The sequence below is a fragment of the Siphateles boraxobius genome, unplaced genomic scaffold (genome assembly GCF_051911475.1).
Source record: "Siphateles boraxobius isolate OS27281-9 unplaced genomic scaffold, OSU_SipBor_1 46, whole genome shotgun sequence".
Taxonomy (NCBI): domain Eukaryota; kingdom Metazoa; phylum Chordata; class Actinopteri; order Cypriniformes; family Leuciscidae; genus Siphateles; species Siphateles boraxobius.
In genome coordinates this window covers 12,048,097-12,063,076 of record NW_027509097.1, presented here as the reverse complement: position 1 = coordinate 12,063,076, position 14,980 = coordinate 12,048,097, and the positions used below count along the sequence as shown (strand labels likewise).

At 36.6% G+C, this 14,980-nt stretch overlaps 1 protein-coding gene across 1 annotated transcript; it reads right to left on the bottom strand.

The window, feature by feature from the left end:
- Window positions 1-1,506: 1,506 nt before the first annotated feature.
- Window positions 1,507-3,817, bottom strand: six2b (SIX homeobox 2b). Its single transcript, XM_077201262.1, has 2 exons — window positions 2,866-3,817; window positions 1,507-2,065 (listed from the first exon to the last, which is right to left on the bottom strand). The coding sequence occupies exons 1-2, from the start codon at window positions 3,423-3,425 to the stop codon at window positions 1,759-1,761; spliced, it is 867 nt and encodes a 288-aa protein (XP_077057377.1). The 5' UTR covers window positions 3,426-3,817; the 3' UTR covers window positions 1,507-1,758.
- Between the last annotated feature and the right edge of the window lie 11,163 nt (window positions 3,818-14,980).

Here is a 14,980-nt window from a genome sequence, read left to right as displayed (position 1 = left end):
TTCTTTATAGTGCAGTGCCTTCACAGGAAAACATGTGACCTTGTGCTATTTTAATATTATTATTATTTCACAAACAAAGTTATAACAGTGAATAAATACATTTGTATGTGAGTGTTGTAAATAGGTGCCTCACATTCTTTTCTCTCTCATTCCTCCTCCCCTCCTCCCTTCTGGGCAGGTTCAAATCTTCAATAGGCTAACCTGACATGTTGAATGTTGACAATACCTACAGTACTTAAATCTGCAGTGCTCTATGTACTTTTTTTCTTTTACCACTTTCAGAATGTATTTGATCATTATTTCTAAAGCATATTTCTAAAGCCCTGTTTTTCCAAAGTTATAGTCATTTATTTTATTACATTCCAGAAATAGCTTTCAGCGCCTCAATGATGGAGTTTCATTTTATTATAACACACTAAAAAATGCTGGGTTGTTTCAACCCATGTTTGCATCAGATATGGACAAAATCAAACCTTGGTTTAATTTTTTTAATTAAACTATTTAAACCCTACAGTTGGGTTTGTCCATATTTGACCCAAACATGGGTTGAAACAGCCCAACATTTTTGGAGTGAAGGCTATTTCAAGTTATTTTCACGCTGAGAAGACACACTTTTAGACGCTATGGGCACAAATTTTGTGCTGGTTTGAGGAATCGTTATTCCTTTCTATAAAAACGTCCGACAATAGTTAAGATGATCTTAGTAGTGATTTTCAACTTGATGGAACTCAGCAGGTTTAGGCTGCTTATAATGTCATAACGTCACCAATAGAGGGCAGTATATGTCCATAATTTCGGCTTCAACAAAACTATAGGCCTAACAAAGTAGTGAAAAGTTAAAAACGTGAAGTTGCACAAATGGCTTATTCTCTACAAAAAGTAAAAGTCTATTTTTATGCTGTATATAGATTGTGAATAAGAAACGGCTTCATTGCTGCCTTCATTTTTAAAGTCAAAATTGTGATAAAGTTACATTCTGATAAGTTAATTGCACCTTTTTCGACCACGCTGAATTTGACTGAAGAAAAATATACGAAGAACTTGTATAGCCTTGTATAAAATTGTATAGAAAATTACGGTCAGACGGAAATAAAATTGTTATAAATAAAGATGTGTGAACAGGTGCCTGTGTTTTTGGGATAGCACTGCACTTTACCAGATAATACAATTATGCTAAATTGAACATGGCCAGTCATGCCTTTTATCAAGAATATTAAGTATGCAAAATGCAAACAAGAAAGAAAAGAATAGTTTTATTTAACCAAACGTGACAAAACGTAATGCGTTATTCAAGACCTTAAAGCGTTTTATTTGTTTGTTTTCTACCATAATATTTCAGGTAGACCAATAGGCTACTGTATTAATGTTATGATGGTTGCATTTATTTAATTGCATTAATGAATCAACAGAATAGATTCTCCTCGAGGCTATTAATCTTGACAAATAAAGTGCAGTGACCATAAATTAGACCACGAACATATTGTTCAAGCGCAAGGAGACAACACATTTTGACTTTATTAAATATATATTTTATTAGTTCATTTTATAGCTACACATATCAAAAACTATCCTTTGATTACACTGAATTGTTACAATCATTTCTGATGGAAACATTGTTCTTGACGTATAGGACCATAATCGTTTGGTAGTTCTGGGAATTTGTTTGGCTAATGTCCTCTACTCTTGACTAATAAAATGTTTGGTATGATAACGAAGCTAGTAATTGGTGGGAAAGTCAAAGATGCTGTGTTTTATTCCTTATGATCCAAGTTCCACCAGGCTGGCCGTCATGGTGTGGAGGAGGCCGTCGTGCATGGAGAAGTGATGGTGGCTCTGAGAGTCCGAGCCGCTGACGGGGATGATGGAGGCACTGGGGCCGGGCGGAGGAGCAAAGCTGTGCAGGGGGGGCAGACCTGAGCTGGGACCCATGAGAATGGCTGGGCTCATGGAGCTGTGATCCGGAGTAGCCGCGGGAGATTTGTCATCCTCTGAACTTTCACATAGAGATTTGTTTTCGTGAGAGTTGAGTGGGTTGTGGCCGCTTGGATTTGCGCCGTCGTTTTCTCTGTAGGAGCAGATCATTCAAATTCGTTAGCAGGACGGCAGACACAAAAATAACCGCTTACGCTTGAACATACAAACACCTGGATTGTGCATAATTAAATGTAGCAAATAAAAGGTATGATACTTTTGTTTTTACAGCATTAGGAGGACATTATAGGCATTTTTATTTTTAAGTACAAGCTCTGTTTAGGCTAAATGAATTATATTTATGAACTATATTTAACAATTGTAGTAATTATGATTTTGACAAGTCCGTCTTAAGTAAGCACCTTCTTTTGCTCCATTTCTCAATACTTTTACTGAGTTGAGATTTTCAAATTACATTTTTAAATACACAAGATTTTAAAAGATGAATAGCCTAATATTACATATCCTTATCTATATTTTAATAATAGGCTATAATATGGATAATATGAATAGGCTATTATTTGTATTTAGTTTTACGTTATTTTTTATTATTTTGTAGGCATAGTTATTTTGTGTGGTCAAATAATCACTTTTGCGTCACTCATTGATTAAAAAGACAGGTGAAAAAACAGCATAAATTTTCGTGCACTTATGTCATACAATTAAAAACTTGATAGAATGTTCTATTTGCGGTTATAAGCCCAGTTGTTTTTTTTAAATCTTTGACATTCAAATTGTTACTTAGCCTATTTTTTTATTACCACTAAGGATACTAATGAATGTAATTTCTTTACATGTAAAACATGTAATTTTATATGGCCATTGTCATTTTGCATTTTCATTAGAAAGATAACAGCTTGTTTAAAGTCTTGAGCGTCATGGTGTTCTTCCTACCTTTCCTTTGCTTCTGCGGCACGATCCCTCTGCCTTCTGTTCTTGAACCAGTTGCTGACCTGCGTCGTGGTGAGGCCAGTGGCCTCGGCCAGTTCTCGCTTCTCTCTCGGAGAAGGATACGGGTTGTGAGTGTACCACTCTTTAAGCACACATCGGCTCTTCTCCTTAAAACAGTAGCTCGTCTCCTCTCCATCCCAAATGCTGCGAGGCAGCGGGAACTTTCTGCGCACTCGGTACTTTCCAACTGCGCCCAGAGGGCGACCGCGCAATTTCTCCGCTTCGACGTAGTGAGCTTTCAGCCAGAGCTGTTGCAGTTTAGGGTGGTTGTGCGGAGAAAACTGGGTACTCTCTAATACTTTGTAGAGCTCCCTGAAGTTACCTCGGTGGAAAGCAACCACGGCTTTCGCTTTCAATACGCTCTCGTTTTTGTGGAGGTGCTCACAAGCAGGTAAGGACCACAGAAAGCGTCCGAGACGTTCGATACTCCCACCTTGCTGAAGGACCTCGCAAACGCAGGCAACCTGCTCTTGGGTAAATCCAAAAGTTGGTGGCAAAGACATAGTTGAGGGCAATGGGATACTTGATGTCCTGTGCGTATCTCACCCACTCTTAACGTTGGCTTTTAAGGTGATATCCACTTTGGAAATGCAAGCAATGAAGTTCCTCCAACTGAAGAGTTTCAGTTCTTGATGTACATTTTCCATGAAAAAAGGTCCAAAGTAAAAACAAAAGAAAAACTAGCAGTTTGAGTGGGCGTCTTGCATTGCTCAATCACTTTAGTTGCAATATCATTACGCGCTAATCATTCTTACGCGCTCTCGTTGTGCGCAATAGATTGTTTCCTCGTCTGTCCTTAGCTATCAGCCCGCCCTCTGGTTATCATCTCTTACAGACTCAATAGTGTGTAAGGACAGCTAGCGCATCCTCCTGGGGAATCATATCTGGCAAGTGTGGAGAGAAGTTGTGTAGCAGAAACTGACCCTGCCTCTTGGATATAGAGTGGCACTTGGATGACATGCACCTCGGGGGAAGGAGTGCGCGCAACACACTCCAAAAACAGACACTGCCGTGCTCTATTATAATCACAAAATAAGGGGAAATCTAGCTATAGCTACAATGACATGTTTTTGTTATCATTAACAAAAAGTTTTGTGGGGAAAATACTGCCCTTTTGATACTGTAGTTTCATTTCACCATCACTCGTATGTCTGAAACTGCATAGGCGAGACGTTATTAGCCTACTGCATTTACGTCATTTTCTAAACTAATGCAGAATCATAAATATATTAAAAGATTTGTGCAAATTTGCAAATATAAACATAAAGTAAATATGGGAAACAAATTAAATCGGAGAAAACCATTTAATTATTTCTTCGAATTAATTTTTTTATTAGTAATGGATGGCTGGCACCAGAGGTTTGCTGGATTGATGTTTGTGACGAGAAGTCTCTGGTGTCGTGTATCTGACGAGTTATTTTGGAATGTAACGCGACTCCAGCGTACTTTTTCATATGGACATTGTAATTCTAGCATTTGGTTCCAGAGGGACACAGATATTTGGCAAATTCGTTTTATGGGGAGCTAATATATTCAGCTCTCACCGAGTCATGAAAATAATTTGATGTTAGTTTGCATATGAAAGCAAAACATATTAGGCCTTTTTAGATCGAATATGCTGCTCAGTAGTATTCATATATTGTATTGCATTACAAAATATAGTAGTCATAAAACTATTACTGTAACTATTAGACCCTACTGCATTTTAAATGGAATTCACATCTTAAAATATAATGGTTCTCCACTGGTTATTTTAGGGTTCAACAACAACAACAAAAAAGGTCCTCAAGCCATTTTATTAATTTTATTCTTTGCTTCTATTGAGATTAAAAGCAGTTTTTGATGTTACATAGGATCTTCAGATCGGTGTTAGAATAAAGGGTTTATTTCTTTATTAATTGGAACCTTAATTATAAGATTTTATTTTTAAAGTCAGAAGTTTTTTTAAGAAGCAGAAAATGTAACCAGCAACCTATATCTCACATATACTTATGCATTCAGAACAGTGGTCACCTGTTTCCCCTAAGTAAGCTACCTTTAAATTTGCATGACATGTTTCACGTTTGCATTGTGGCATAGGCTATTGTATTACGTATTTTACATGTCTTTTTGTTAAAAAAAACTAAAAAAACAAAGTCCACACCCATCTCAATAGCCAGCCGACACACATGCTCATTCTCACACACGTGTACACACAGACGTAAAGGGTTGAGTTTTCAGTAAAAGGACCTGATTTATTATACTACATGGATGGGATCGTTTTCCAGTGAAGGGGAGGAGGTGTCTGAGCAGCCGTTAGCCAGTCTGAGACCGCCACAGCAGCAGAGATGGGCGATGGAGGACGGTCAGTAAGTGCCCTCAGCTAACAGCACGACAGAAGGAGTCAGTCCGAGTCCATTTTGAAAGCCATTCTTTATTCAGAGGAGCTGCTTCACGCTAACTTTGCTGTGTCATTCTAAACCCTGCGGCAGAGACAGTGAGCCGAGCTTGGCTGCTGTCTGGGGCTCCAGCCTCTGACCTTGATGATGGAGAAGCAAGGAGATGATGGAGACGATGTTTGCCTGCTCTTAAAGGACTAGCTTACTCTTTAATGAACTAATTACTGTGCACAGATTGCCGTTTTTTCCTAAAGATAGTTTACCCAACAATTGAACTTATGTCATCTGCCTCACCATCACTTTGTTCCAAACCTGTATGACTTTATTTATTCTGCAGAACACAAAAGAATAATGTTTCAACTGTTTTTATCCATACAGTAAAAGTAAATGGGTCAAAAACAACAATAGACGCCAGTGACTTTCACTGTTGACAAAGTTAAATTTTCCTAATCTTCTTACTTCTAACTTCTTACAAAGTTACACAGGTTTGGAACAACATGAAGGAGAGTAAATAACGATAAACTAGGCCCATTTTTGGGTGGACTATCCCTTCAAAGGTGAATCATAGTACTTAAAGGGATAGTTCAGCCAAAAATGAAAATTAGGACATGGTTTACTCACCCTCAAGTCATCCTAGGTGTATATGACATTCTCCTTTCAGGAATACAATCTGAGTAATATTAAAAAATGTTCTGGCTCTTCCAAGCTTTATAATGGCAGTGAATGGCTGTTTCTGTTTCTTTAAATATGGATATTTTTCTTACACAAGCGCATCGCTTCGCTTCAGAAGGCCTTTATTAACCCCCCGGAGCAGTGTGGAGCACTTTTATGATAGAGGATGAACTTTTATTGACTGCCATTATAAAGCTTAAAAGAGCCAGGACATTTTTTTAATATAACTCTGATTGTATTCGTCTGAAGGAATAATTTCATATACACCAAGGATGACTTGAGGGTGAGTGGTAAATCATGGGCTAATTTTCATTTTGGGTGAACAATCCCTTTAAAGAGATTAAGCCAAAAATACAAATTTGTCATCATTTACTCATCCTCATGTTATTGCGAACCTGTATCACATCCTGTTTGTCAGCAAAAAAAGGGAGGGGGGGGGGAGAAGATACTTTGAAGAATGTTTCAGCTGTTACAATGAAAATGGGGTCGACAATGGATCCCACTGATTTCCCTGTACGGACAAAACCATTTTGATTATCATGACTTCCATTGTATTCCATTTCTCAAAACATCATCTTTTATATTCCACAGAAGAAAGAAAGTTATGCAGATTTGAAGAAAAAAAACATGAACGCATGATGTCTGAATTTTCCTTTTAGGGGGAACTATACCTTTAATTTTACTTTTCCATATGTATATCTGTTACAGTGAAACCAGCTGGAATTCCCGTATATTATGCACCTTTTGATCATCTTGCTTAATTTTTTTATTTTATTTTTAAAACTGTATTAAACTTTCGAACTTTTCTTCTTTAAAAAAAAAAAAAACTCTTGTTGCATTAGTTACAGTAATTTTTACGCTGTGATTTGCCATCCAAGGAAATGCACATCCCCACCTGAACCGAAAGAGGAAGAAAGGGCAATCCAAGCAGCTCTCTGCACACACCTGCACCTGTCTAATGTTTCATGGGCCATGAGTGAGAAAGAGGTCTGCTAATCTGCCCACGAGGCTGGGCAGCGTTCGTTTTTTTTTTATGGAGGCCCGTTGCTGACCATGCAGTGGCCTACGCTTTTTCTTTATCCAAATCAAGGCAGTTGTGTAGGGGGCCATGGGCAGAGACACCCAACACCCGGCAATCACACTGTCCTCCACTCACAGCGCACACTCTAAATGATTAATGAAGCTGGCTCACCTTCCCTCTCAGGAGGGACGCGAAACCTGATAGCGCCGGGAGAGGCTGCGCTCAGTGTGTGTGCGTGTGTGTGTGCGCGTGTGTTTTCTCATTGAGCGAGAGCTCTAGGAGAAGACGTGTAGGGCCATACTTTTCATCAGTGTTGTATTTTGGTTGACACAGAGATAATTCACAGCAGTCTACCAGTGACAATTTTGTAGAAGATGATGGCTAGTAGCAATATTTGCTTAAAGTTCATATGTTCCACCAACACGTGCATAATTCCAAGCTTTAACACATAATCAGAGTATTGCGCCATTATCTAAGATGCTAAATAAAATCATGTCAGTGCTTGTTCTCTTTCTCTCTCTCTCTCTCTCTCACACACACACACACACACACACACACACACACACACACACACACACACACACACACACACACACACACACACACTCCTTCTCTTGTCCTCTTGTGTGTTGGCCCCCTGGGTGATCAAATTTCAGCCCTCTGTCCTCCTGGCAGGCAGAGGGATTAAATGTTCATGCATAGGGAAGTTACACCACCAGTGTCTGGGCAGGAACATGCTTCTCAGACTGTAATCAAAGCACTATCTTTCATTCTCCCTCTCTCTGTCTCATTTACCCAATCTTATATTTTTCTTACTCTTTTGGATAGGTTTCTGAACTATGAAAGATTATTAGCAATTTTGTCCAATAAAAAATGTCTTTGTCAAAAGATATAATCTCTCGTGTAATTTGCTAATTCATACCAATTACAGTAATGTTGTTATGGTGTTTAATGTGTTGAAACACCTGTGACATATAAATCTAACTTTGTCACAGATCTTATTAACAGCTGATCCTCCACATTCCCAAGTGTTTTATTGGGAATGTTGGCTTATAGCAGATGAGTAGCCTGGTCAGGAAATGACTCCCCTAATATTTCATATACATTTGAGGAATGCATCCATATGTGTGGTACAGTATAGAGTGAGCATTGTACATTTTCCAGTACAGCAAACTGATACAAGTGTCACTGTAAAATGTATTTATCCTTTTATTTATTTAATTCTCCCCCCTAATAATGTCAATTACGTTTTGGTTCATAGGTCAAGTCCTACAAAATATATTGCCAAGTTCAGAACTGCATTCTAGCATACTATAACTTTTTTCTGCCATTAAGATATGATAAAGGTATGAGTAGTATTGTAACGGTGGCTGTTTCAGAGGAACAAGAGTGCAATCCAGATGCAGCAAACATTTATTCAAACAAACATAATAAAAGTAAATCCAGGCAAAACTGATAAATGCAGACGCGGGCAAGGAAGGTAAACAAAACTGGCAACAAGTGCACACATAACATCCATAGAAGGACACCACCAGACAAAGAACATGAGAAACACTTGGGTATATACACTCAAGGGGAGATTGGCGAAAAAGACAAACCTGGGAACAATCATGAACTAATCAACAAGAAAAACTACAAAGGACTACAAAACATGGCACAGAACAGGAAATAACATAAAAGTCCACACAAGACAAGGGGAACACAAGACAGAAATCATTACATGTCTACTAGTATGTGGTTCCGAATTCAGCATATCTCTCCTGTTTCATTTCAATAAAATTGTCTATCAAATTTTTCCGCTACTTACAATTTTCCCAAACAATTTTTTCTAACTATTTCTTGGCTGTTTGTCCGATCTTTACCAAACTTTGCACAAAGCAGCTACAGTATAGACTATGTTTTCGAACAGTAGTCAAAACAATTTTGATACGTAGGAGCATTGCAAGGATATTAATTAATTAAATTGTTGGACATTATGCATTTTGACAAATGGACTATATCTTGTGTACACAAAGTCAAAGTTTAAGGAAACTTATTACATGGCTCTGTGGAATACTTGATTCTGATCTGTCAATAGCGCCATCCTGGTAAATTATTCCCAGATAACCGCTCAAAACATCCGTGGAAGTTTTGCGTTTTGTGAGCTAATAAAGTATTAAAACTCAGTCGAATCAATATTTTGTGTACAGTTATTTAATTATGCAATCCATCGAGGACTCGCTCTCTCTTGTTTCATACAAATGCTGCTGCCATTTTGTGACTATTGTTTTGTTACTATGGATTATGAGATTCAAACAGGTACGTTTTTCAAACAGTTTAATCTGAAATCAATATATCTTATCCCCATAATTATTTATGTGGTGAAATGCTGTGTAATAAGTGAATTACATTTTACATGAATTACATGAATGACCGTATCTCTAAAATGTCCATAGTTTGAACTTTCCGCGCTGCAACGGGTCTCTCCGCGGAAGCTTTGCGTTTAAAGACCTAATAAAATATTTCAACTCAGATCAATATTTCGTGTCTAATTATTTACTTATGAGGCACGTAGCCGTGTAATAAGTGGGATAATGTACATTCACACGGTGGTTCTCTCAAAATACCCCCCTTTGCTGATCAAGACCCATCATCCTGTCGGGGGTTATTTTGAGAGAACCATCGGCTGGATGTATTATCCCTTACTTGATACACATAGGCCTATGCTGAATTCGGAACAGCATACTAGTATACTCTTACTACTTTTACCATATGGCAGTAGACATAGTAGGAGTACAATGCTAGTATGCTGTTCAGCAACATTCTGAGGACACATACCAAGTTCCTTCAAATTCTACTCATGGGGGCGCTAGAAAAAAAGGCCCGTAACGTCACAGCGGAATGATTAATTAAGTTAAAAATTGGTATGAAGGAGAGTGTGAGAGAGAGAGGGGGAAAGGGAAAGAAAAAGAACAAGCACTGACATGTTTTAGCATTTAGATTCTTCAAATATGACTTGACTAGGCAGCTTATAATGTCAAATCTGAATGGCTGATGCTTGTGGGTGTGGCCTATAAAAATAACTGACCTATATCTTGTAAGCATAAAATTGCTAAAAGCTAATAATTATTATTATTATTATTTTTTACAAAATCAGCCATTTATACAAACGGGAATGTGAGATGAAGGTCATAATAATAATGTTGTCCATAACAAATTATAGTTGAAAAATCAGTGGATTGACTTGTAGTAAGAACAAAAACAAACAAAAAAATGCATGGAAATAGTTTCATAAAGTTTAATAAAGTCTGAAATAATGCAGTTTGACATGACATGTTTGATCTCAAAAATATTTATTATAGATAATTAATCGTTATCTCAAATTTAAATTTGTCCTAATGATATTGAAAACATATTGCTATGTATTGAATGCATTACTGTCTAATTAAAAATAAAGAGACACAATTAAGTCTATTTAAAAAAATAATATGCAATACATGTCTATTTTAATATGCCTATACATTGAATAATACTTTCATACAGATACATTTAAAGACTGTATCACCGTATGGTCTATGTGATCAGTTGGTGCTTGAACCTCTGAATTTAAATTCATTTTTATTTATTTTTTGCGAGTGTAATTGTGTTAAAACTGCCCTGATATTAGAGTGAAGGAAAAGCATTAAAAGAATACATTCTTGAAAATAAAACCTTATTAAGTAGTTATAATCTTTTGTTTATATTTTTGAGAAATGTGAAACGGCTTCTTGATCCAGAAAAAGGGTGGGACTTTTTTTTCCATCGGGAATTGATAGGATCGTTGTCATTTGCTAATTGCTGCGATGGTTTCAGGGTAGTGACAGATTGCTGGAGGGGAGGGATTGAAACTTGTCTGGCTGTCGGACAACCTTGTTGCCAAGCCCTTGTGTCGGCATACACGTCATCAAAGAAGAGATGCCATTGTTACGGGACATTATTGTGTTTAATATGATGGTCTTCGGGGTCTATTGGACCCCAAATGACTTTTGCTCAAATTAAAAAAAATGTTCTCTTTGTCCAAATGGTTTGAAACTTTCTACGGCTCTCAACACTTTCTAGATCCACAACAAAATTTTTTTTTTTTTATGATATCTGTTTTTATGTTGGCGTGACAAAAATAGTCACACTCTTGGTCTTCGGGGTCTATTGGACCCCGCAATCAAAATAGACAAAATAACATCATCAAAATCAGAAACAACGTAGAACACATAGACAGAAATGACAGAAATAAAGTGGCACACTTCCAACAATGCAAAAAGCATCCACAATCCAAAATTATCATGCTCACCACAGGCGCACACACACACACAAACACACACATAAAGAGGAATACATTTATACAGGAATACATACAGACTATAAAAACTGTTCTCTTATCATTTGTAAAATAAAATAATCTAAAATGCAGAACCACCAGAAAAATAAATTGGGAACACTTAGACGCATTGAAAATGTGCGCGCGCATACACACAGACACACACACACACACAGACACACAAACACACACACACACACAGAAATACATTTGTAAGGCTATAAAAAGTCTTATAATTTGTCAAATAAAATCATACAAAATGAAGAACCACCTCAAAAATAAATTGGTGACACTGTACACATAAAAATAAAAATAAAATGTACACACACACACCCTGTGTTTGCTCCAACCCTGTCTGCAGGTTTGGCACTTCACTGTTGTGGTTGTTTTTGTGTGTGCTGTGTTTTTTCAGTACAAAAAATGCAAAATTTTGACAAAAATTATTTTATTTTTGTTATAATTGTGATTTTATAATATTTAGATATGAATCCAACTGAATCCAACTTTAGAAACTATATCTTTCAGTAATTCAAATAGCAAATAGCATATAATGGGGCTCTATAGCCATCTAGTGGTTAAAGTGATTTATTACAAATTTTAATCTGTATTTTCCAAAAAATGGGCAAAAATCTTACATTAAACCTTGTAAAATTATCCATGGTATCCCCAGGAATGAAAGTTAGAAATCTGGGTCTTTTATAAAGTTTATTTAACATAAAATGCTGTTTTTTTGTAAAAATCCTATTTAATTAAATATTTATTTATTTATTTATAGAAATTTTTTAAAAATCATAAATTCTACAAAAACTGCACAAATGTTGAGTAAAAACATTAATGAACCGAGTAAAATTATATTTGTTAAAAAAAAAAAATATTGTTCGGTTACAAAATTAAATGTTGTTGTCTGGGGTCCAATAGACCCCGAAGACCACGAGTGTGATTTTTTTTTTGAAGACCATCAGAGAGTTAAGATTATGAGGACAGATAAATAAAAAAACATTATGTTCAGGGATAAATCATTTATAATAAATGCTGCAATATTCCATTAAAATAAGATTTCTCAATTTTGATGTCATGGTGACTTTAACAAATATAGTTTAACAAAACACAAAACCTGCTTTTTTAATGTATTTAAGACTTTTAGATTTCAAATGGAATGAGTACGACCATCAAACTCATTTTGTCGAACCAACATGCGAATAATAAATAAGATCTTGACCAAAAATGTTGTGATGTTTTTTTCCATCAAGAGGTGCATTCATTTTTAGTCAAGATCTTGTATTGACAATGCAAGAGTCAAGCACTCTGTAAAGTCTCCTTCAGCACATCCCAAATACGTTCAATGAATTTATGGTCAGAGGTGCCAATTCATGTAAAAATGATTCTTCATGCTCCCTCCCAACCATTCTTTTACAATTTGAGCCTGATAAATCTTGACATTTTCACCCAGGAATATGGTCATGATGTGTCTTCCAACATGGTTGTTTAAGATATGAAAAGTTACACACTCTATCAATTAGTGTTAGAAGAACTGTTGCCAAACATACATATAACATGCTAGAAACATAATAATCACTGCAATAATGATCCAAAAGACTCTTATGCATTTGCCTATTTAAATCCAAACAGTGACTTTTTTTTTATTTGGCCGGGTCATTGCATTTAAACTTTTCTTGAAAATGGAATAAAGGTTTTGGCATAAAATCACACGAAAACAACATGAATACAAACAGTATACATTTCTAAGAACTTGGCACATGTGTTTTAAAGGATTTAAAAAAAAAAAGATTTTCCATTTCTTTATCATGGACTATTAAACTGGTAATGCTATTTGTTTATTTGCCTGAATAATTCATTTTTAATACTTTAAATATGTTTACAGTTGGACAAGAATGAATTATTCAAGCAATAGATCTTTCGCATACAGTGATTACGGGAAACATATTTCGTTACCACAAATACAAAGTTTATTTTATGAAAAGTTTAATATTTCAAAAGAGCAGTCAGAGCCCAAAATCAACAAATTGTTACCATACGCTCTGTCTTTCAATAAAGCTGTCAAGAAAACATACACACTAACCCGACTAGAATAAGATGGAATGGAAGGAGAGATTGATGTCACTCTCCGTTCTGTTCTTGATCACCATTGGACCATTAATGACAAGTCCAAACTCAAAGATAACCTGTTTAAAGTGACCGGAGCCTCCCTGTGTGATATCTGTTTTTGTTTTGGGCTGTACTCTCAAAGAGCTTCTGCTTGTTCTGGTGTTATGAAGAGTGTTCTGTAAATATTTTGTAACTGTCTACCGTGCCAGTGAAACCATACACTTGCTACAATGTGGAAAACATTCTGACTACATACTCGTCTTCTGCTTGCCAGAGACTGAAAGCAGATCTTGGAACTCAGCGACAGGAATCATCCCAGTTGACTGGGTCATCTGACCTGTTCTAAGGCAGCTGTCCTGCTCGCAAGCCGCTTTCCCCATGCTAAACAGGGGTCAACACATTTAACCATGAAGTTATGAGAGCAATTCAAGGAATAAGCAGAGAGAGGCTTTTGGAGAAACCTGTACATGACGCTTTTCGTGCCATCTGACCTTTCCGCATTGACACTCTAACTGCTAATTCAAATACCAGCAGCATTTGCAAAGCCCCAAAAATTGGCTCCATCAAACTTGGTCATGGAGGCATATAAATCACCAGCAGGGGCCTGTTTTTGGAGTCGGACAGTGTAGACTGAGTGCAAAGAGCTTTGTGTGTAAGATTAGGTCTGCATGCGATGCATGTCTGTGTGCGTGTATGTTTGAAGTTTGTAAGTCTAAACAAGGTTGTTAGGCTTGTGCTGATAGGTCTAAATGTGTGCTAATGATGATGTGTTAATGGAGGGTTGGGTTGATATTGACACTCTAAACCTGTGCTATTCCCAATGGACAAATGGTAGGATTTGACACTGTGTTTGGGGCGGTGCGTGTACGTATGTGAGTGTAAATGTTTGCTGGTTTGTAAGTGTGTGTGCGTGTGCTCATTGTCAATGTCGCCGAGTTTCCTCAAGGGTTCTTTGAAGCCATGCAATTGATATAATAGAATCAGTCTCCCATGCTCTCAAAATACTTAAATATTTGTAAATGCATAATTTGCAATAAATGTAAAATACTTTTATGTATATATTCATTGTAGTTCTTTCCCTAATTAAAGCTGTCTGATTTTCAAGTACTTTTTGCTTCAAATCAAAGTTTGCAGTGTTGCGATTCACCTAGTTGGCTTGTTTGGTTCATGGTTTATATCTCTTTAACTCTTTTACAAAGTTTTTTTTAAAAATACATATGGGGAAAAATAGAATAGAATAGAAAAAATGCTTCCAGAATTTCTCTGCCATAGAACAAGAAAGGGGATTGACATTGGCTATACTCATTCATACAGTACTGACTCGAATACTGTATGTAAGCTGTTGGGTGAACAGGACAATTTCAGAGTAACATGAGAGCAGTGACATCGTTCATCTAATCTTTCTAATTTCTTTAGGCCTATATATTTTATGAAAATGCACTCAACGGATTCTATTTTCGTCTCATTTTCCTTTTTTTACTAACATGGGATGTTTAATGCAAATACATTTGCATGGCTCGACTCATGGCTCATAGTTGTGTTAGTTTG

Excerpts from the sequence above, each read along its gene's own strand:
- six2b (XM_077201262.1), bottom strand. The coding sequence starts at position 3,425 with ATGTCTTTGCCACCAACTTTTGGATTTACCCAAGAGCAGGTTGCCTGC. Across the intron at positions 2,066-2,865 it reads GCCGCAGAAGCAAAGGAAAG|AGAAAACGACGGCGCAAATC; the intron begins GTAGGAAGAACA and ends CTGCTCCTACAG.